The sequence below is a fragment of the Nesoenas mayeri genome, assembly GCF_963082525.1.
Source record: "Nesoenas mayeri genome assembly, chromosome: 1".
NCBI classification, from domain to species: Eukaryota; Metazoa; Chordata; class Aves; order Columbiformes; family Columbidae; genus Nesoenas; species Nesoenas mayeri.
In genome coordinates, this window is record NC_137541.1 from 170957467 (window position 1) to 170981847 (window position 24381).

General features: G+C 35.5%; 1 protein-coding gene across 1 annotated transcript in view; it reads right to left on the reverse strand.

The window, feature by feature from the left end:
- PIBF1 (progesterone immunomodulatory binding factor 1) overlaps nucleotides 1-24381 on the reverse strand; it is a gene marked incomplete at its 3' end in the record, with an annotated part of 116816 nt that overhangs the window by 74101 nt on the left and 18334 nt on the right. The window contains exons 6-10 of the mRNA XM_080356229.1: nucleotides 22850-22983; nucleotides 20736-20844; nucleotides 16277-16458; nucleotides 11527-11652; nucleotides 7387-7485 (exon numbers count right to left, since the gene is read on the reverse strand). Of these exons, the coding sequence (XP_080212355.1) occupies nucleotides 7387-7485; nucleotides 11527-11652; nucleotides 16277-16458; nucleotides 20736-20844; nucleotides 22850-22983 (650 nt within the window). The remainder of the gene's footprint in view (nucleotides 1-7386; nucleotides 7486-11526; nucleotides 11653-16276; nucleotides 16459-20735; nucleotides 20845-22849; nucleotides 22984-24381) is intronic.

Here is a 24381-nt window from a genome sequence, read left to right on the forward strand (position 1 = left end):
TATTTGGACAGACTGTTCTTCAACAGTTATCACATTCAGAGGGTAATCAGAATCTAGCCACAGATTCAGAATCTAATTCCAGAAGAAAATTACAATTAAAACGTCTATGGTTTTAATAGGCTGTAATATACTACATAATATTATATAGTCATCATTTGAGTATCAAAATGTTTGTAGAGTCATAAAGAAAACACAATTTTTGTGCTTTGAAGAATTTGGCTTTTGAATAGGCATTATAATGTACAGTTTTGATAGACATATGCAACTAACAATCACTGCATGCATTTACTGTCATGTTGTTATTTGTGACTTGTTTTTCTTCCATATTTTAAAAACCATGTACTTGGAGTTTCCTGTAAACAGGTTCTTTTCTCATCTGCCATCAAAGTGTTAATGTTTCGGGCTACCTAAAGCTGCTAGGGGCTTCACACACAAATTTAATCCTTAAAGCTCAAATAGTTAGAAACATTCCAGAAATAAAGATCATTTGCATAGATAACTTGATATATGTAACATTATTTTAAAAGAATAAAAATAAAATCACACTAATTTCATGCTCAGATAAATGCTTTCATTTATATCTTGTTGTTACATCCAACCTAGACTTTTCAATGGGACACAAAGCACATGCAGTAAACAGGCTGAGAAGTTTTCCAGTGTTTCATACCTTCTGTTCTATGTAGAATAGCTGTACATAATATAGCTGTATTGTATCAGATGAAAGGTCCATGTAGCCTGATAATCCCGTCTCCAGCTGTGGCCAAAAGTGTGTGTTTCAAGAAGTGCAAGAAAAACTTCTGCATAGATTGTATTTCTCCCTAATCCTCTGTCACTACTGTTCAACTATTTCTAGTTCAAGGATTTCCTGAGTGGGATGTCATTTCTCCTTGGTAAGCAATTCTAAGATTTATCACGGAGCTTTTTCAGTCTCCTTTTGAACCCATATAAACTTTTAGCACCCAAAACATCATTCGGTAATGAGATGCTGAGTGCAGTGAATCACAAAAATGTGTGTATACATGAGGGATGATAACAATCATAGCAAAATCATGGGCTACAGTGGAAGTTTCTACCCAGTGATTCAAGAAATATAAGAAGTCTAAGCAGCAGCAACCTTAAATGCCTCTTTGAAGGAATTTATAACTGCTTTCAAACTTGTTCTCAAAGGACACGGATATATTTTCAACCTTCCAGGCCAACAAAAAACCTACAGACTTAAAAGAGTAAAAAGTTTCTTAGGTATTCAGTATAATAGTACTCACAAAATTTTAACGCTTTGTTTTTACTAATCTTAATGTTTTAAGATTAAGGCATTTTGTCTAGCAGGAAATGAACAGGTAAAACAAGAATGTCAAGGCTAGAGGAAAATATTTATCAATATGAGGATATGCCCATATTACAACCTTCCCAAAGCACCTTTAAGAGGCCAACAGTATTTTGTGAGAATTAGTTCTTAGGAGTTGTGGCAAGAGGAAGTGAAATAAAAAGATTTCTAGAGCTATAAATATAATCATCGAACATTCCTTGCACAGTAAGAGAACAAACTTCAAAGCCTGCGTTCCAGATGTAACGAAACTCAGAAAGGTCAGCCATCAGCCTCACTTATCATTCCTACGAGTCCTGACCAATAATTCAAGACATCAAGACAGTTACAGTTATGAGGCAACTGGTTACAGGGCTTAAAGCATTCGTTCTGGAAGAACGCTATCACAGCTAAGAATGCAAAATTTGGAGATCCTTATTAGGGAACAACCAAAGACAACCAGGCATGCCCTAGCAAGTGTGCAGTCTTCCTAACACTACTACTCATCTCTTTGATGAAAGCAGATAATTACATTTTCTCCTTCTGTTTATTAAAACGCATTCCAGTTATAGCGCAATCTGAAGTAGGCTTTGAGATACATCAGACTTCTTTTTATGTAGAAACATCACTGAAAGACAATCGCTCATTAGAGAGCAGCTTAAAATCATCCATTAAGATGCAAACTCCAAATAAGCATATCCTCAGAAGAAAAGGGGAAAAGAGTAGGAGCACTGCTAGTCATTTCAGTAGAAATACAGCATGCACACTATAGTTTTTGTTATGGATTTCAGTACTTTTTCTACAGCTTGGAAATAAACTAGACTCAGTCACCTGGGAAATGTGCTTTTTCTCTGCTGCTTCATCATACTATTACTCATGGTCCTTTCAGTGCGTTCTTTGCATTGATTCTGAATTTCCAGGTGAGTGTCTTTCAGCAATTACCATAACATCCACCTTTTATCCTTTTAGCTGCACCTTGTACTTAACTTTCTCATCAGGAGAACACGACGAAGATAGTTCTTACAGGAAATGTGTAGTAGTTACACTGACTAGGGCTGAAATCTGGACAAGGTCTAAAAATGATAGTGAAGGGCTCTGCTTTATTCTGATACAAATATTAAAGTTATGATAATTACATGTACACATCATACTATACAAGTCATAAATTAATACAGCAGCAGCAAATGATGATTACAAAAAAAAGTATTTTAGAAAACACTAAAGAAGTTAATTGCAACTGAAGATTTAAAGGGGTAGTAATTTTCAAGACCTACATAGGTCTTCAAGGGCTCACAAAACTACTGATATACAAAAGTAGAAGCCATGTCTAGGAAGTAAAATGCCATGGCAGTAGTTTTTAGATACGGTCACAGCAGCTTTGGCAAAGAAATATTTTGGTCAGAAGTTTCCAGCACGGATATTTTTAAAATTAATTATTTAAATCCTCATTTTACACAAATATTCTTGAAGAGATAATAAATCCTCATTTAAATATTAGCAATAAGTCCAGCACACAAATACATTGACTCAATAATTTTAAGATTAGAATCCTGTAATTGCAGTCAGCAACATCTGAATTATAAAAACACGTACATAGAAGGGGCAAATTATTAATTTTAATGTTTCTATTAACAATTAATATATAAAGTAATAAATTCTAACCTAATAATGAGATTCCTGCATACGCAGCAGAGATTCTAAATGCAAAGTAGAACATTTATTTATTCAGTAAATGTATCCAATTATCTTCTAATCTAAAATGGTCCTCTAGACTTGTCTGCAATTAACAAGATATAGGGATCTTAATTTAATCTAATTTAAACACCCATTTCATAAACAGGATTGATCACCTCTTTCCATCACCTACAAGGTTTAAGACAGATGACTACAATCAGATAGCATTAATCTCACCTCCAAATTAATTCTAAAAAATACTACAGTTACGAAGAACAAATTAAAAAAAAATCAGATCATAAAGATCAATGGATAGACTAAAAGAAGTCTCCAAAATGTATATACACAAGTTTGCAACTGACTAGAAAGAAAAGCATTAAATAGGTAAACACACACATACAGATAACTTTTTGCATATTTTTTTCACCTATGAAGCATAGACAAGTGCTATCAAGAAATGTCAATGCCTTTTATTCTGTTTTGCTTTTTATTTGAGAAAGGCATTTCTAAATAAAAATATTAGATATATCTAAATGTAGATACATCTAAAAAAGATTCAGATACATCTAAAGGTATTTCTATCTGTAGCAGATTTTCTATTACATATCTAACAGTATTAAATATCTGAGCTATATACATCAATCCAGAAATGTTTAAATAATAATCCAAAATCCTTTGAAACCTTTACAGAATAAATCTAAGACTCCAAACTGTTTGGTTTTTTTTTTTTTGTAGCCATCATCCTGATTTTACTCAAGACAACTATAAAAATACCATTTTAAAATGCTCTTTCAGCATCTGGGCATATTCAAACAACAAGGAAAAAAAGTACATACTTAAAAATATCCTATTACCTCACAGACAGAGGCAGAAATTTAAATCTCCCAAACCTGAGGTTTTTTATAAGTACTGCCGACTGCAAAGCTGAAGTAACAGTACTGCCATAACACAATTTTCTTGAATATTTTTTTTCTGTTTACTGCATAGCTCCTTTGTTTCTCTTCCTTTTTCTACATTTCTTATTTTACCGTTACAAAGATGAGAAAAGAAAAATCGCCTGAGTACACCATGTGAGCAGCAATCAACTGTAAAAGAGTACAGATTTATTTTTTTATTGTCACTAAGAAAAATAAGATTTTGTAAAAATAACACATTTCCTTTGTGTTCCCAGTAATTCTGGAATTTTTAAACCAGTTTCCACTGTTAGAGCTGAGCTGTACAGTCCTTAAAAAAAGAAATTATACTCCTTCAGCTTTAAAGGAAGTGAACAATCAAAGGCAAGAGCTGACTGTTGTAGGCATCCCCTGAGGTGACCTTGGAGTCCACTTTGAGCAAAGGAAGCATTTCAGTTTGACGTTGCACCTTATATGAAATCAGACTCTTTAATCACTAGGAAAAAAAGCAATAAGAAACCAGGATGCATTTGTTCTGGTTTTTTGGGGTTGTTTTGATGGCTTGAATTTTTTTTGCAAGGAGAAGTAACAGATTAACAGTCAATAGTTTGAAAGTAATACTCTGGGAATACTGAAGAGAAGGAAAAGTTGGAACCAATTTAGTATCCACATTTTTCAATTGTAGTAGATGAGAGAGCTATTATAGAATTGCTCTCCTCATTCAACCCCGAGACACTTTCAATTGAGATAATATAGCTTCACAATTACATAAACATTTTAGTCACATTACCAGCAGTTTAAAACAAATTGAAAATGTTTCCATTCAGTTATAATTTCTTTAGGACATGTGTGACATTAATCACAGTTTAATCCAAAATATCAAATCAGTTGAGGTGTTGTTCATTATCACAGGTAAAAGAAAAGTAGATTATCACACAGAATTTACAGCTGTATAATACCAGAGAGAGTAACAAAACTTACATCCTGACATCATAGTGACCTACTCTGAGGTTGAAACAGCAAATTCTTTCTCAATATAAATCATATTCGTTTCATGAATATTATCACTTCAGTATTTTCTTTGCATTTGTAAACATCTGTTTACAAAAATCTATCACAAACATCACCAAGAAAAATGAAAATAACTGCATTTGACTAGAAAATTGGGTATTAGTTACACTTCTGATCACAAGATTTGCCAGGGGCTTTATTTAACTACCAGTCAGGCCAGTCAACATTCCACATACTTCTGAAGCTTTCAAACATGTTTGTTTATACAGATTATGATATCAGTGGTAACTACGATGAGTCACCTTGTTTTCACTAAAGTAGAACTAGTTGTTATAATGACCTAAATAGAGAACTGGACAACACAGGTATTCCTTTTTTATCTTAGGCAGTTTCGGTGATATTAGAAAATGTATTTGTTCCACTGAACTGCCACATGTCAGTCCACAGTAAATTCAGAACTTGGGTCTTTTAAGTTAAGGCATTTATTCCATTTTATCGTGCCAGTTTGTTACTTTGCAGTTCATTTAGGCAGATGACTTGGAATGTAGAAAAAGTCACGGTCTTGCCACCTGTACCATGGTTAGAAAGGAGGTAGTTTTAAAGAGAGACACATACATCTTAAAGAAGGGAAGTATGGGTTTCCATTTTCCCAAGTTTTTTTCTCTGAAAAGGATTATCTTCTGAGGAATGATCTACTTCTTTGAACTCCAAAAAACCAGTATTAATCAACTTATTAACTTATTTTAATTGAAGAAAAGAGAGTTTTACTTAACTGGAGAGCTTATAGGTAGAAAAAGCTACAGGAGGAAAGACGCATGGGTGTAACAAACAAGGTAACAACAAATAGCATATTACTAACTTTCTTTTTTCCCCTGCTAAAGCTCTAAAATCTTCCTATGTTTCTGGTTGCAGGGCAACTTCCCTCCTCAAACAAATCAACAATATGAAAAAATGATAGATTTTGTGAGTAGGAATACAGCAGAATAGAAAAATATTTTCTTCATGGTTAATGTTAAAATATGTTAAGAATTATAGAGTTGATCTTTTCATTAAAAACAAGAAAGTGTGCATACTGAAATTATTATCATACTCAAGACCTACCTTCCAGAAGAGCTTCTAGTTTGATATGAACTCTCCACATGTAATAGTAAGCTTTATCACAGTGAAAGGCAGGAGTCTCATCAGAAAGAAACACATTGTTGACTCACATTAGGATTTTATTTTAAATCAGGAGATCAGTTTTGAAAGAAGTTTCCTGGTTGTCCTCACTTAACTAGCTTTGATTTCCACACCTGGATTTGCATTGGGGAGCCATCACCTCAGAGTTCGTAACTTAACTCACTTTGAGAATCCTAGAACACCTATGACGCACTCTAAACACCAAAAGGCATTGAGCACCCTTGGGCCCATTGAGCCCAAACTAGAATTAATCTGAACTCCAACATCTTAAACTCAGCGTGGATATCAAGTCCTCTGACTCATTTACTCTAGAACTACCCCTATTGTTCCACTACCCCTATTGTTAGCACTGACATTTTTTTCAGTCCTTTGTGGCTACGCTGGAGGAGCTACATTGCCACTGGAATTTAGGAGTTACACATTAAAATTAAAAGCTTTAATTACTTTGTGCCTATGCTTAAGCTAACAACATTTTAACAGATTACTACTTATAATTAAAAACAATTCCAAGCAAAAACAGTTCACGCCAAGTACTTTCTTTGAGTACATTACTAGGTATCACAGTTGGTTAATGAACTGACCTTTTCATTCTAGAAAAAAATGAGTTGATTAAACAATGAATCAAGTCCAAAATTAAAGACACATGACAAACTTATCCTGAGTACCTTTGATTACTGTCCATAGTTTTAAATTACCTCATAACTTACCATAGCTAATATTCTAAATTTACAAAAAGTAATAACAAGGTGCTACAGAGCAGCATAGTGAGACTGCTTGTAAACAGGCAGAAAAATCAAACAGAGTTTCCTTCTCCATATGAATAGAATTGTATGTTTGTATAGACACTATTTTTTATACATGAAAGACTGAGAAGAGACAGTAGTAAAAAAAGAGGCATGTAACAAGCATAACTGTTCATGACTACAGCTCTCTATCCACACTTTACAAAAACTATTAATTGAAGACATCATACAAGATAATTTTCTACTTGAAACTAGATTAAAAAACCCAACAGAACAGGTTTGGAGTTTGACTACTGCCAATACAAAATATGAAATCCACATTTTTGGTGAGAGATGCATAATTATGTTTGCTTGTCTTTACAAGATTGTAGGATAAGAATCAAACTTTCACATTGTTTTGCACTGCTAATAGAAAAAAATACCACTAGAATTAAATGTGTAATTTCATTTTAAAAAAGTTTGCAATTCAATTTATTCTTTATAAGCAGAAAGGCAAAGCAGTCATTCCTCCTACCTAAAGCTGCTTAGATATAAATATAGTTATACCTTTAGATGTTTTTTTTGCATGTTAAAAGATACTTACTGTTCTAAGAGTTGATCATATTTTCTTAAAGCATCCTTTTCAGCAATAATTGCTCTTTCTTTTTCAGCGACAGCATTATCTCTTGCTTCCCTCAAATTTCTGAAGGAAACAAAAATCATTATGTCAAGAATCTTTTAGAAAAAAAGACCGTTTTGCTTCATGAATTACTACTGACTGATCTTAAACTTCAATAGCACTTTCTTGAATTCTCATAGAATGAGAGAAGGGTCTGTCTATGTGTCTATTCATTACAGAGGCTTGTCATTCAGATTGTTATACTTTCATATACACCAGCAAAATTTCCTGTTCTGAAATTCTAAAACCAATGATCAAATCACTTGGTTATATGTAGGAATATATGAATAATTCTAGAACACTAGAACTACATGTTACTTCTGTTTTGTAGGCATTAGATAAATTCCAATAATATGGCTTGGTATTTCACTAGTAACTAGGGGAATGCTGTCTTCCTAGCTGAGATGATTCACAACTTCTATGACAGAGCAGGAGAAGATTAGCTAAGCATTAAAATCCTGCTTCCACATACAACTGCTTCACTAGTTAGTCAGATATATAGGTTATTGCATATCATTGGTGTCTCCTGCCATCTATTACTGGCAGCATTTTTGATCTGCACAGAACCATAAAAAACCACAAACATTTAATTGCAGTCATTCTATACTTTTGCAGTTTTTTATCGAAGATTCAGTTAAGACATGCAAACAACCTCATTATTATTTCACTGACACAGAATCACAGAATGTTAGGGATTGGAAGGGACCCCGAAAGATCATCTAGTCCAATCCCCCTGACAGAGCAGGAACACCTAGATGAGGTTACAAAAGAGAATAGTATGATATGAAGAATAATATGTGTAGTATTTGTGTTAAAAATTTATATAGGTATTAATAGTCCGTTAGTCTGTAGTCTGCCTGTAGTACAGTGTATTACAATGGTGTGCTAAGTGGAAGTACTGCTTGGATAGTGCTTATAAGCTTTACCTTAATTATTTACTGCAATACAGTAACAGTCAAATCGCAGAGCAAACAGTGGTTGTTGAAGACCAGACACCTACGTTATGACTTTTTTTTGAGAATTTTACTTTATTCCTGGTTGGCTCCTGAGACTTGAACACTCACTAGCATTTGGAATGCATTAGGTGATCTTAGAGACCCCTTTCAACTTCAGTTCATCCAAAAGAAATCCTGTTAACATGGTACAAATATAAGCAAAATATTGCAAATTCAAGCACAGTGTGAGGCAAGCAAAAACACGGCAAGCAGCAATGACCAGGAGGTTTTACTTCAAAATCAAGTGTTTCGCCTGAACTAAACTGTTAATGTAAATGCAACCAAGCTCTTTCCACTGAAGTTGTTTCTTTCTCCCTTCCACAGAGGAACAAACTTTTCAAATTAAAGCAAAGTGAAATTATAGCCTCAGGCAAATTTTGAAGAAAAAGTCAAGATACAGAGGTAAACAGAAAATTATTAAGCCCATATTAATGTTATCCTAGGTCATCTTAGCCAGACTAAAGATATATAATTTTGGGGTGAAAGATCTTTCTAGACTAAAGAAATGTTACCAATGGTACTTCTCTGAACTCTGAGTAATTAATATGAATAGAAAATAGTTACTTATGAACAATCAGCATCAGAATTAGGTAACAGTTAACTGGCTATGAGAGAAAGATAAGAAAAATTTCTTTAAAAATTATGTTACTCAGAGAGTAGATTCTTTAAAACTGACTCATACCAAAATATAAGAACATGGCCATTAATAGTGTTAACAGCATTAACATCAAGCATATTGTCTTGACATCTAGTCTGAGAGTAGGAGTGCAATGTTGTACCCTTAAGAGTGGTGTAACAGAAGTGGGATAAAAATGAAATGGTAGGAGATACACAGCGGCTCATTCAGATAATAAACTATTTTGCTAAACTGAAGAGCCAATCACTTGAAAATGCAATAGAAAGAAAATGGACACAAGTGAGGTACTGCTCAACCAACAAGACGACAATCACATCTGTGATGTAACTTCAGTTGAAATTATTTTCAACAGAACTAGGAAACACACTAGCAACGCTGCCAGTTTTCAGGCTGTGTGACTGTAATTTTAAAAGAGGTAAAGCACCTATCTGCTGGCTGCACATACAGGCCATACAGACCATCAGACATCTAGCAAGCCTACCATACACAAGCAAAAGTACCCTTCTAAAGTGGGACAGGAACACTGCCTACAGATTCACGAACAGGTAAGGGGAAAAACAGGTGGGATGAGGGCAGGGGAGGGGAATCAGAAGCACAAGGGCATCCATTTCAACTTTTGAAATAAACCTCTTAGCAACTGCCATTATTGCACATCAGTTCACATCCCTAAACTACTCTAGAGTGCACACACTGGATTCCAGTTGGTTTGAACCAAGTTCGAAGATGTGCTCAGGGAGAGCACCTAACATGCTCAAAACTAAGAAATTGTGTTTGATCTATGGGAACAGACTACAGCTAATCCAAAGTCAAACCTCCTGCAGACATTCATGAGCTCTGTGAATTCATTCCTGCTTACTAATGCCAAGGTAGCCAATGCTTACTACAACCAAATGAAACTGATCCCTAATAAATTAAGAATGAAAGTATCACCTTTTCATTGGTTCTGCCCCATTTGAGCTTCTTGAACTGATTCATCTGAGCATAAAATAAGTGCCAATAAATGCAAGGGAAACATCATGCCCATCAGGCTTGGCAAAGTAGTAAGGAGTAAGAACAACCGAATATTAAATCAGCTTAGCTGTAATATTGTTTCGTGCTTTGAGCCTGAAGATGAAACCAGCATCTTCAGCATCTATTTTCAGTCACAGGCAGCATCTCTTCACATCACAAGTTCATTGCAAAGCACTTTGCTCACAATTTGGGGTTCCATTTGTCTCACTATTGAGAGGCACCTCAGACTGGAAAGCACTGTCTTATGGTGGAATTTTTTAGTATTTTATAGAAAGAGCATATGCTTTTTTTTTTTTTCCAAAATATGAAGTAAAATCTAAGGGATTTACATTTCAGAAGTAATTATTTCAAAATGAGGAACAAAACTTCTGTAAATTGGTTCCAGATACAAATGAAATACCTATCAGTAGCTTGCTCAATGATACACAGACCCTTGTCAAACCTCCATGAACAGCGGAGGTTTAAACTCAGACTTTGTAATTCCAAATAGATTTGCATACAGGAAGTGGTGTGTATGTATGTATGTGTGTGTATATCTTTTACTCACACTTGCAAAACTACACAACGATGTAATTTTTTTTAATTAGAACCTTTCAGTTGACTGGAAGACAGACAGCAAGAGTCATGTTCTTTTTTCACTCTTCTGAGCAGCAACAAAATGACCTATTAGAGGAACAGATGCTGATGCCACAAATATCTTTTTACTACAGTCATTTCCTTCTCCACACAAGACACTTTCAGGACATCTACAATGAAGTCATGATGAATTATTAAGCACTCCTGCTATTTTAAATTAATAAAAGGGGCAAAAAACAAGCTCAAAGGGAAATCTAGTGCCAGAAATCCAAATCTTTAGATCCCTAAAGGCTTATGCATGTGCCTAACTCTGCATGTAATTCCATGGAACTGAACAAGATGACACACAGGACTGGGATCTTCTTCAACAATAATAATGCTGTAAACAATCTCAAATTGATTTATTTTACAAAGACTTAAGTCTTATTGGTTTCCCTCATTTTTTCTACTTTCTGCATCAATACCTGCATCAACCCCTGGTTTCCTGGCACAGTTTCAAGATCACACATATAGCATGACAGGTAAACCAATACATTTTGTATTAATTAACACTATACACCTGAACAAACTTCAAACCACTAATGTTTATATGGAACATGAATTTCAATAATACTTTTCCTTGACGATGTTGGATGTCCATCATTTAATAATGTAACACCATATATTTCCTGTACAAGTAAAATTCCATTTTAGTTTTTACACAATTCCTATCAGTTTAATAATTTAACTACAATTCTCACATTTTAATGACTTCTCAAAGAGCGAGTCAATTAAGACTGTACCTAAGCACAAAACTGTACTTGGTTGGTTTTGTCCTAATCAGGTTGTTGCCTGCATCTTATCTACCTGTTTTCACGTTCATACATCTCTTTTGAAGTGCCTCGTAGTTGCTCGATTTCTTGATTTGTTTTCAACCTTATTTGTTCCAACTCTTCATGCAGTCTCTTTTCATATTCTGTTTTATAGTGGTCTCTGTAAATAAACAAATATACAACATGGGAATTTAAAATTAATTGCGCTGGCCAAAATATCAAAACTTCAGGTACAGCTGTACAAGTACAGCAGAGCACTTCTTCATTTTAGATTTTATTTTAATTCTTACACATTTTTCTCCCAAGTTGCTTGAAATACATATTAGCCTGTGTTGTTATGCAAATTGAGTGAAAATCAGGAATAAATAATATTTAGTTAGGAATAAATAAAAGCTTTCTGCACACTGTTTTAAAGTAATTTGACATTGACCAGTCAAGCAACATTAGGCTTAACATTAGTCTAGAAATTCTTTGTCAGCCTCTACATTAGAGTTTATATTAATTAACCACATTAAAGAAAAAAAAAAGAATTCATTCCCCACTTTCCAAAGTCTTGTAGCTTCTTCATCACTGCGTAAGAGTTGATTAACTTACTACCTTGCAATACTGCCATGCTACTACAAGATTTTGTTGGGTGTTATTAGCACCTTATATGGGGAAAAAAACATCACAAGCAACATGGAAGTTTCCATGCAGTGGAGATTTACAAGTCAAAAATCCCCAAGATTTTGGAATTAATTCTGTCAATAGGATGTATAAATTAATTTAAATGCATACTTCAGTTTTTAAGCAGCAGATATAAAAAAAATTCCAGGACAAAATAATTTCATTTCAGAGCAATATTGATATATTTTTGTAACTTTGGAAGCCCACGACAGACTGCAAGGAATTCCATGAAGAATTTATCCTACAAAACTACAAAAAAAGGTTTATGTTTTAAGTACTTAACCACTAAGGAACATTAAAATTTTATAGCATCTAGTTAATGTTCACAAATAGTCAACCAGCAAAGAAGCAACTGGTAGAAATTACTGGTTTGGAAATAAAACCATATTTAGGAAGAAATGAGCATTTACAACTATAAAAAGTTTCAGATTTCTTCTGATTTCCTGTTGTGTGATAGCTCATAATCTTTAGAAATCAGCACCTGAGCTGGCCAAGTCTCCTTCGTATTAATTAAAAGCCCCAAAATGTTGAAATGTCAGAATGCTTGCTGTCCATGTTTTCCTGTTTTCTTTTTATTGAGACACTGAATTTTAGCAGACCTTTCAAGGCAAAAGTAAATTTATCTCCTCTCCTTCCTCAATTGCATCACATGACAGCAAAATACTTCATGAAGATCTTGGACACAATGAAGAGGTTTATAATTAAAAAAAAAACCACAAACAAAACAGAACTCACACACACACCAAAAAAAACTAAAACCAAACCAAACATACACCCCCCAAAATGCCAACACTGCACTGGAATATAAGACCTCTATTAGAAACTTTGTGTTCTTTATGTATTATACGGCTCAATATGTAGGAAGAAAAGTAAGAATGCTGAAGATCAGGAGCTCAGGATACAATTCTTATGTGCAGAATCAATGAGCATTACCATCTTCTCATAGCTTAGACAATAAGCTATTACCGTTACTACTTGCCAAAAAGAAATTTGTCATGGCAGAAATTACACCTTCCATATGATGACAAGACTGCTAAAAGTCAGGAAAGGTCACTGAAAAAAATCAGAAGAATCTGCAAAAGTCTAGAACACCCACCATGATGTCATCAGAAGACAGTTCAAAGTGATGCTTATCTTTAAGATGACTAAAATAAACAAATTGTATAATAAAGGGCATATTCTGAGTATATAACTTGCCTGACCTGCCAGTGCCTTTTAATAAGACCGAGTTGCTGCTGAAGCAAAGGACCATAATTGGAAGTTTTTATTCCTGACCTGCTGTTACAGGTCAAAAATGTTTTTGCCTTGTCGTTTTGTGCTTAGGCTGCAGGCTTCAATGAGCTTCTTCTGAGGCCTACTATTCATAAGGCTTTATACTGCAAATAAACTAAATGTGATCTGAGCATCTCAATATAACTATGGATTGTATTTTAAGATTAAATATATAAAAGCAAATCTTTTGCGTTGGTCTGTGCATATAGATTCCCAAGAACTGTAGCTATGAACTGCTGCCATTCATCTTGCCACAATCTCAACCTAATTTGAAGTGTGTATTTTAAATTTGGCAGGTTAATCCCTCTATTCCCTAAAGCCTGTAATTTTCTAACTACAGTAGCCCAATGCCAGCAGTGCTGACAGTGACCAGAAGGTGAATTTTTATTTATTCCTAAAAATAGGTACTTGGGTTTATTTTCATCATCTTCATTCCTGAACTACAGCAACCAAAAGAGATCCAGATGTGAAGTGAGCTTTACAAAACCTCAAATTCTTCAACAGGTAGCAAACAGAAGCTTATTAGCCAAGCTGATGTCACCTTCAGGTAGCACTGAGGACTGTAGAACATCCATTAGTTGGTACAGTTTTCTCTTAGTCTAACTTTGTATCTCTCTAACAAATAAACAGGATTCTGTTGAGCTCTCTGTAAAAAAACTAATACTATAGATACTTGGTCGGAGATAAGGATTGTTTAAATTACTGAATAGACAGGAATCCCCGCTATGGGATACCATCTCAGAAGATGCATACAAAGAACATATATGTGTGTGGGAAAACGTAAAGAAGGGACAGCTTCTGCAACCTTGCAGATTACATTCATGTATTTAAGCGCTTTACAAAAGGATGCTATTACCTCATTTTACAAAATAAATCTTACATTAACATTTTCACATTTTACATTACATTTTTATGTTATGAAATGATTTATTCAAAGTTCATCAGCAGGTCAGAAGCAGAACTGCTGCTGCCCAAACTGCAGTTCAGTCTTACACATGCTGCTCAATACACTGTCTTCCCTGCTGTGCTACCTTGGACCTGCAAAAGACAGTAACACTCACTAGAGGAGAGCAGACGTTACTGCATTATTCATTACAGTTAATATCTGTCCTCTGAAAATCAGCATCATTAAGAGAGTCACCAATACCTATGACATCAAGAGAGAGATCTGGTAACAGTACAGTATCCCAGTAGCAGTATCAAGATCTCTAAAGGCAAAGATCAAAAGATCAAAAAATCAGAATTTCTCTTTAGATGGTATCAAAATGCAAGGGATGGAGACCTCTGATATTCCAGAGGACAGTGAAGCAGGCTTGCACAGTATCCCAAATGGTGTAGAGACAAGCTACTAACTTCCTGTGTTCCTTGAACAGAGATAGCTCTGTAAAAGTGCCTCTACATCATTATTACAGGGTAAGGATTTCACAGTGGTTTTCTAGAAATAGAAATCTAGCTACAAGAGTCACTACTTACAAGCACAGCCCCTTGTGGTTTTCTAAAATCCAATTTAAAAGCAAGTCCTAAAAATTTATTTAAAACGCAGAAGTTCCAGCTGAATATTTCAGAGATATACAGAGGTAAAACAAAAATTAAAAAAAAGTTTAAGTGACAGCATTGAAAATAAAAATAGTATTAAAACCACTCTGATATGGGCTAGAACTCCATAGCTGATAATTTTAGTAAAGTGCTCTTCTATTTCCATTCAGATAACAATTTATCTTTTAGTTGTATTACAGGAGAGTCATATTAGCACACTTTATCTTAGTTATACATTGGCACAAGATTTATAGAAACTGTTTGCAGTTCTCGATTCAAACAGAATGAAGCAGCTGAAGAGAAGCTGAATCTACTTCATACTCTAAGCTTATTCATTCAATCCACGGGTATTTTTTTAAGGACACTACTAACCAAAAAGTTAGTACATACAGGCAAATATTTGGTGTAATTTCGAGATATATACTGAAGTGGTTTTTTTTGGCATCTAGGTGTAGGGAAATAACATGAACTAGATAACCTTGAATTCTGAATAAGAAAAATCTAAATGTGGTTTGAAATTTTATGACACTCTTAGTCATATGATTTAGTTTTAGGTAGTCCTATGAGGAACAGACAGTTGGACTCAGTGCTTCTTACAGGTCCCTTCCAACTATGATTCTATGAAATTTTGTAGTATAGCATTACATGTGTAGCAAGACATGTAGCTGAGTAGCATAGTGTTTCGTGTTCAACATCTCATACATATAGCTGTACCAATTCAAATAGCATAAGCATTTGACACTGTTTACCACTGTGGATAGCGTACAACAATCAATCTATTTCTCAAGGCTACATCTAGAGAATTTGCATTTGAACTCGAGATATTAAAGACTGATAGCTCTCATAGCTGACATTAAACATACTGTGTCCTATTTTAAACATTTGTGAAAATTAAATACATTTTATTCTGCAATAATAATTTAGATTGTCTTTCAAATACTTCTGGTTTTAATAAAGGTTATTTGAGGTGGGGAGGTAAGATATATAACATATGCACTTTAAAGAGTTTTTATCTCCTTTGTAATTAACTACAGTTAATCCCGTGAATTTCTATATACCCCTAAGAGAACAGTTGCCATAAAGTTTCAATGCTGACATCTTCACTACTATGGTCTTATATCAAAGGTTTAACAAAAATTTTCTCATACACATTAAGACCCAACAAAAGTGTTCTCTTTCTAGTTACATAAATATGGACTAGCTTTCTGAAAGTTGAAATTACTTTTAATTAAACAAGATGTGTTCAAGAAACAAAATAAAACAGTTTAAATAACTTGTCTACTGATAGAACTGAACACACAATAACTTACCTGGATGCAACGTATTTTTCATACATTTCCTCCCTAGCTTTTTTGGCATCCTCTAGCTGAACCTGAAGTCTTTCAAGACGGTCTTCTTCATGTGCACAGCGAACACTAAGCTCCATGTTCTGGCGATTAAGATAATCTTTATCTTTTTGCAACAAGTTGAGGGATTGCTGTATGGTTGCCAGCTATAAAAGGCATTAAAAAGAACACTTTAACATGAACTTCAAGATAAGTTTTTAACCTATGTACACATATTTGTGATTTCATTTTAACTGTCCTTTGTGAAATCATGTGAACCAAAAAACTCTATTTATACTTTTGTTTAATGTTAGTAAATTGGTGATTTGTGCTGAAACAAAGTCTTTAATAACTTTATAATTTTATGAGTTTTCACGATTTATTTCCAGTAGTTGGCACCTGAAAAAGAAGTAAAGTGTCCCTTAATCTACCTCATTATCTAAATAGTACTGAAGTACTGAATATTGATAGTACTGAGTAGTATAATGTCAGAAATACTGATGTCAAGTCTTGGTGCCAATCTGTCATCATACTGCCTACAACATTCTCAGAAACAGAAGTGAAAAGTTTAAGGGCACCGGAGTGATCATCGCTCCATGAAGAAATAGTAAAACTGCTAGTTCTGGGGCTGAAGCATATCATGATTGCTGTGGATAAGGTAACATTCCAGGCCAGCACCAAGGGCAAAGAGGGTTACGCATGCCGTGTTTTGACTTCCATTCAGCATGGTGTTGCTACACAAGGCTGAACTGACGCCAAAGTAGAAACATTAATATCTTGCGAGTCTCTGTGACAGTCTTCCCAGTCACCAGACCAGTCATCTTTATTGCTCCAAGAAGAAAGTGGTTTGGGAGAGAGTAGTGTCCATCTGTTTGAGGTGAACATTGTCAGAGAACAAACACAGAGCATAAGGGCGCTGGTGCAGTGGCCCAGCTCCTTACTCATGGGAACAAAATGCAGTTTTATTACCTTAAATAATTTTGCCATTTAAGCTCCTGAGGATGTCAAATCCCAAGTTCAAAGAAAGACAAATGAATAACTTATCAGAAATATGTCACCCAAAGATATAAAGGCATCATGTACATGTTTTAGATAGAATTCAACCTTCCTGAGTGATGAAAGGACTCACAGTTACTCAAGGGAGATACACCAGTCAAAGACATGGAACACCTAGTTAAACAGCTGAAAATCTGTGGAAAAAAAATGCTCTTTGAGATATGCTTCTCTCCATCTGCCCACTTGCTGAGCATCACAGAGGGTGAGGTACAAATGCCTCTCCTACACTTTGTTTTACTTGAGCAAAAAAACACCACACAACTGTCCTCTCTCTTCAAGTAACAGGTTATATGTATATCCATAATGAACACAGACATCATCGTTTACTACATCAATACAGAAATCTAGGAGTTACTGTCCCTCCAACTGCTCCTCCTCCAGAATAAATACTGTGTAAACACTTAAAATTGTATGCTCTTCCAATCCAGAACCTGTGATACGGTATCAGCATACACAAAAACCACCACAGACTTTCCAGGAGATTCAAGTAATCACACAGTTTGAAGTGATATTTAATTTAATGTAGTGCTACTTTTATTCCCTCTCAGATTAATCTAGTATAAAGTTCCTGATGAATAAACAGCCTGACAAAGCCTTCAGACTGATATACAAAAGGTGAATATAAAAGATATTTTCTAAAAGAAACTTAGTTTCTTCCCTAGTGTTTCAGAAAATCTCTATGACTACCTGTAAAATTAGCCAGTGGTAGTTATAGACATTATTTTAGCCGTAACACTATTATACAGAGACACTAAGGAACACAATCTCCTCTGAATTCTCTCCGTTGTGATTGGTCTCATTTACTCAGCTGTCAAAGTGCTACCACACAAAGATCCTCAATTTGATTCTTGCCTGGACCAGTACGGAAGTCAAGAACAACCTTCTCATGCAGTGCCCCTTTCATATCACATAAAAAATAAATTCAGAAATTAATTCAGAACAGCCAATCAATTATTTCTCCATTACTTTTGGTGTTTCCTGGAAAGATTTCTATACAGAAACACTGCTTAAAAATAGTCTTATTTTTGCATCGAAGCTGCACTGAGCTACAAACCATCTGAAAACTAGTCAAGGATGATATAAACTGAAACAAGTTTCTTTCTTGAGATTCAGTAAAAGCCTCTTCTCCCTCCTGAAAAGATGTTGCAAAACTACACCTACATCAGACAGAGGGAAAAATCCCTTTTTGATACCCATAATTTAGAATGGTTCCACCCTAACTATCTTACTTAAGGTAAATAATTAATCCGGGAGGTTCCACAAGGCAATCCTCCCTATGAACAATTTAGATGCAGAAATGGTGAAAATGGATCCTGAGTAATGCAAGCTTGTACTGGTACAAACCAACAAAAGTCCTATAGATCAAGGCTGTGGACTTAGAAACATTACATGTTTGTGTTTGAGTCCCTTGACTCAAAATTTGTCATACATGCTCAGTAAGGCAGCCATCACTGAAAACAGTTTGTGACTCTTGCATGAATGAATTGCCGAACAGAGAAGCGGCAAGGGATATCTTTCTTGACCTGACAGGCCTCTGGCTCTTGGAATCCTTTGGAGCAGCAGAAACACATTCCCCTATGCAATATTAGCGCTACCAGAATGACAACGACTGAGATCTGAGTGAAGTGACTGAGTTAAGTGGACCAGGAACTCACCAGAACCCTAACAAACATGAAAACCACTCTGTGCCTGAAGATGCATTTATTCATTTTCCTTGCAGAAAGATTTTCAAAGACTTCTGGAGACAGGTTAGAGAAAACCAGTCCATCAGCGTAGTAGATAGTCCTGCCCAAAAGGGAAGCAGCACTGGAACTCCGCTTGTCAATATGTAGCATCATAGAAAGAAGAGGTCCGGAACAGCAGTGTCTCTATTCCTGACACAGAACTGCTGTAAAGGTGAACTGAAGGAAAACTCAGGTAACCAAACCATTACTTTACTATAGAGTCACAAAGAAGAAAAGCTACGCATTCTACTGATGTCTAAAAAAACCCACACACAACAAAACATAAGAGATACAGTAGCTCTGCCCTACTGTCACTATTGCTCAGAAAAAGCTAAAGCAAGTTACAACTAGTTCTGCGTCTCTTGAAAGATGGAGCATGCTCACAGCATTCAGCCTTTACTGGTAAATGTTGCTCTTGGGCCTCCCAGGTTCTGGAGAATATGGGCAGAGTTTGGGAGGTTGAAGCAAAGGAAGACTAAGCTAGAGACCTAGGAGAATGGCAAAAGAGAAAGCACACAACCAATGTTGGAAAAACAGAAAAAAGAGAAAGCACACAACCAATGTTGAGGGAGATAGCCAACATTGCTGTGAGGTTGGCCAGCTGTTTGAAAGATCATAGCAGGTGAGCAAGGCTTTTGATGACCGGAATCCACCTTCAAGGAGCATCCAGGGAACTATGGGTTGGAAAATCTAAGTTCAGTTCCTGCAAAGACCGTGAAGCAAATCCTCCTGGAAGCCAAATCCATGCATATGGAGGAAAAGGTGACTGAAAACAACTAGCAGGGATTTACCAAAGCCAAACTGCACCCAGCAAACCTGACAAGAATATTGTCTCTATGGACAGAGGAACAGCTGCTTATGTTATTTACTTGGACTTTTGCATGGCTTTCAGCCATCTCCCATAACACCTCTGTGGGAAAATCAACAAATATGGATTAGATAGACAAATATCAGTTGAGCAAACTAAACATGAGCCAGAAGTGTGACCTGAAAGCAAAGGCGGCCAAATGCCTGCTAGGTTGTATTAGCAACAATGCAGACAACAGGCTGAAGAAACTTCTTATCCTGTGTTCAGTTCTTGTGAGACTCTATTTGGTGTGCCATGTCCCATTCTGAGTTCCTCGTAAGGACACACATTAACATACTGGAGCAAGACCAGAAGAGCTCTACCAAGATGGTCATGGACTGCAGCACATGATGTACAAGGGGTTGAGAAAAATTTTTTTTCAGACTTCAGAAGAGAAACCTGGGTGGGAAAAATCTTATTGTTATCTTCACCTATCCAATTGCCATACACAGAAAGAGCCAGACTCTCAGAAGTGCCTTGGAAAAGGCAACAGAAAAAAAACTGCAACAACTCTGATTAGATTTTACAAAAACTTTTTTCACAAAGAGGGTGGACAAACAGTGGAAGAGACTCTCCAGAAAGGCTGTGGAATCTCCACCCTTGGAGATATTCAAAACTTGACAAAGCACTAAGCAACATGACCTACGCTGGCTCTGCACTGCATTGAGAGGGTCTGATCAGCTGATCTCCTGAGGACTATTCTAATAGAAATTATTCCATTATCCCACAGGTGATCCTGACAGACTTGATTAGACAAAGAATCAAATTCCTGAGGTGAAGAAACCAACAATTACTGAAATAAGAACTTTATATTTACCTCTTTTGATAAGTCATTTCTTTCTTTAGCTTGTGCTTTGTGTGACACCTCTAATATTTCATATTTTCTTCTTAGTTCTGACAATTCACGTTCAAATACATCACGTTCACTGTTAAAATAAAGTGAAACTATTAGATGCATAAAATGTAATAAACAAGATCCCTTAGCTTTTGTGATTTCTCAGCGTTCTTTCAGTTCATGACACCAACTTCTTCCAACTAGCCACTCATATGGCAATCAGCGATAATCTTACCTTTTTTAGTTAACAATAGTATCTTATTATATGAAAGAATTTTCTTCATTTCTAAGTATCTAAAAATAATACTCAGTTATAATACAATATAACCCTGAATTCCCATCCTAAAGTATTCCATTCTCTTCTGATTATTCTTCTTTATGGTAACTTGGGGCTATACATTTCTCCTCTTAGCAATGAACTATGAGTATCCTTGTCTATCCTTTTCTCTTTATCAAGCTTTTGATGTTATTTCCCATGACATCCTCCTGAATCTTTTGCAGATATTGGAGTCTGATGAAAAAATAAAGCAACTTAATTCCCAGCTTCCTAATCAAACAGAAAGCAATGCATACTTTTCAGTTTCTGCCTTCCCTTGTATATACTCCCTTGGTACCTGAGGGTGTTGTACTGCTCATGTTTAAAATATACATGACATAGCTGCAAAAATCATGTTACTGTCCTGAATAGGAGTGCTTTCCATTTGCACAAAGAAGCAGCTCTGTGTCTCCACTTTATCTGACCCTGTCAGAACAGTGAAATGAATGAGCCAGTATGAGCTTGCAGTCTGGAAAAAAGTTAACTGGTTTTATATTAAGCATAGCATAGCTTTAAAGTTGAAAAAACTTGTAATATGCCAGAACTAAAAGATTTGACATAGCATTTTTAAAGGCAGAAAGGAGCCTGGAAGTGATTAACTCCTGCAATGCTCCTAAATATCCTTATGCAGTCATGCCAACAGTGCTCTCCCCTCCCCATCGTCTGTGCCTACTCAGATGAATACAACCTACTCTCTCAAATACAGTTTTGGCACGTTCATTCATGCCTTTTTCAACTCAAGACTATTTCAAATGTATGCTGTTAAACAGTGGGGCCATTCACATGAACGTTATTACAATTCACTTATTAAGATGCAGTTGCACATGGAAACAAACCATAGCATCAACCCATCCTATTTGCAATAAGCTTCCAGGTAGATTCCAAGGTTGGTTTAGTACATACAGCTGTGAACAGGAATCCAGAAGACAAACTCTCCTTCAAACGACTTAGTGGCAAAGTCATTTGTGTCTGTAACCGTGCCTGAGTTCATTCAGCATGAACAACTAAGGAGCTGACAAGGTGTTTTCTATTAATAATCCCCATTTTTTAATCCATTCCCCAAAAAATGTGCCAAAAGCCAGATTTGTTGTACTTGCAAGCACACTGAAAAAGCTGTTTGGGAGCTGGACTGCAAAGCATATGTCAATGAGTGTTTTTATAAGAAATCCACCTTCACTATTTTGCAATTGTTTATAAAAAGGGCATTCAACGTGTAGGCTAAAACTGTAACATCTCTGTTTTAAAAATGAAGACAGACACTTGAACTTCCTGCAGCTAAGCCAACTCGCTAAGGCAATCCTAAGATTCTCTAACAAGAAGTTCTCATAACAGCCCTTTCAAATTAATGGTTACAATGATATCTTAAGTTGTAAATATTAATTCCCAAGGTCCTACCCTCTTAATTCACTGTGTAGGCACCACACAGCAGAGCACAGGGCCTTTTGTTAGATCATCGCTTTTAAACTAGCAAAAAAAGAGAGTTCTTGTTCTAAGATGCTTGGAATCAACAGCTCCCACTTCTTCAGTTGCAATGAGACTGGAGGCTCCTTTGAAAATACACTAAATCCCTAAATAGAAAGTTTTAAAAAGATAATTTGAAGAATCAGATTTCAAAATGTTGTTTATCTTATGACTGCAATATACTGCAGAAGATAATTGAACTATTAGTGGATTGAGGTAAAGAAAAATACCTGTACTGTCCATAAGCCAAAAATCAAATTTAAAAACTCTAGTAAATCAAGGTTGAAGTTTAGAACATGCGAACTATAGAGATACTTACCATTTTACTTTGTCATAGTTCTCTTGTCTGTAATCACCCTGCTGAATCATCTGCTTGGTATCAGCCAGTTCCAGTGTTAAACGCTGGCATCTCACCTCAAGCTCTGACCGATTCCTCATCTCATCTTCATAGCTCTAGAAGAAAAGACATTTTGAAATTATCACAGCTACACTGATATTTACTTAAGGCAATCTAAGTTTTGTGAAGACCTCTTGTGAATATCCAAGTGGTAGTATTTTCATTTGTCTGAGTGCCTGAAATCTGGCACACATCATGAAGTAATCAGCTATACTTATATTCAACTTATTTTGATCTTATTCTAAATAGCTGGTTAATGCACTTATTTTTCCTAATGCATTTGTCCGTTAGCACAACTTCCAAGACCAGTAACACTCATCTATACAGCCAGTGGTCTACAAACCCATAGTAGGAGCACAAAAGTCACACCATATTTTCAAACAAGTTCCATTGTGAAGATACTTGCTGGTCCATTTGAAAAAGAGAAAGAGGATTGGTCATTCAGAAAGTTTGGAAACTTCTGTCATTATATAAGAAAATGCAGCCCAAATTGTATCTGGTAACTCACGTCTGCTGAAACGTATCATCCAAAGCTTTGGTTGATGTATTAAAAAACAACAACAACAACCACCACCACCAAACAAAAAACCACAACAACAAAAAACAAAAAGGTGTTTATCAGAAAAGGTCTATCAGTATTAATTTCCATTTTCTTTTATTTTTCATCCTCATATACTTTGAGAAACTACTATGGGAACTAGGAAAAGGGGACCACAGCAAGAGAACACACAAAGTTTCTCAGATTCTTCTACAAAGTAGGTTTTATTTTCACAAACTTAGCTTACTTGCTTGTCCTAAATGCTGTACTACTTAGTAATTTCTCCACAAAAACAACAAAAAATAATGCTCATCCACCTATACTAGGGAAAATTGATACACAGCAAAAAGAGTTGCTTGCTAAAAATTTGAGAATATTCACTGGGAATCTAGATATTTTTTTGTATATTCTGCTTCTCAGCATACTGCTGAGTTCTGTTTATTTTTTTTCTGCTATGGTTGATACATGGCAAGCCTAATAATGGATGCTTGATAAACAACAACTCCATCTTGTTACACTGAATGGACATCACAATATTATTCATTGAAAGCGAATACAAAATCAAATAACTGCCTTAAGATGTGATTACAGAACTAACCATTTAGCCACTGCAAATTAAATTTATTTTGCAGTGAAGGACACCGTATGAGTGCATAATTTTTCAAAATAAATGGAAAGTTATGCTTTACAGAGTTATAAGAGAGGAAGTAATTGTGTCTAGTTAGCCTTTAATAGACAAGAAAAGTTCAAGACAACAGCATAAATGTAGTGGTTGAGTCCTAAATACAGCTTCCTATGAGGAATGAACACAAGGATAATACTCTAGGATAGGGATGGAAAGGTACAAAGAATACTCAGATCAAATTCACAAGCACCATAACTGAAAGACTGACAGAATGCCTTCTTGAAAAAACAC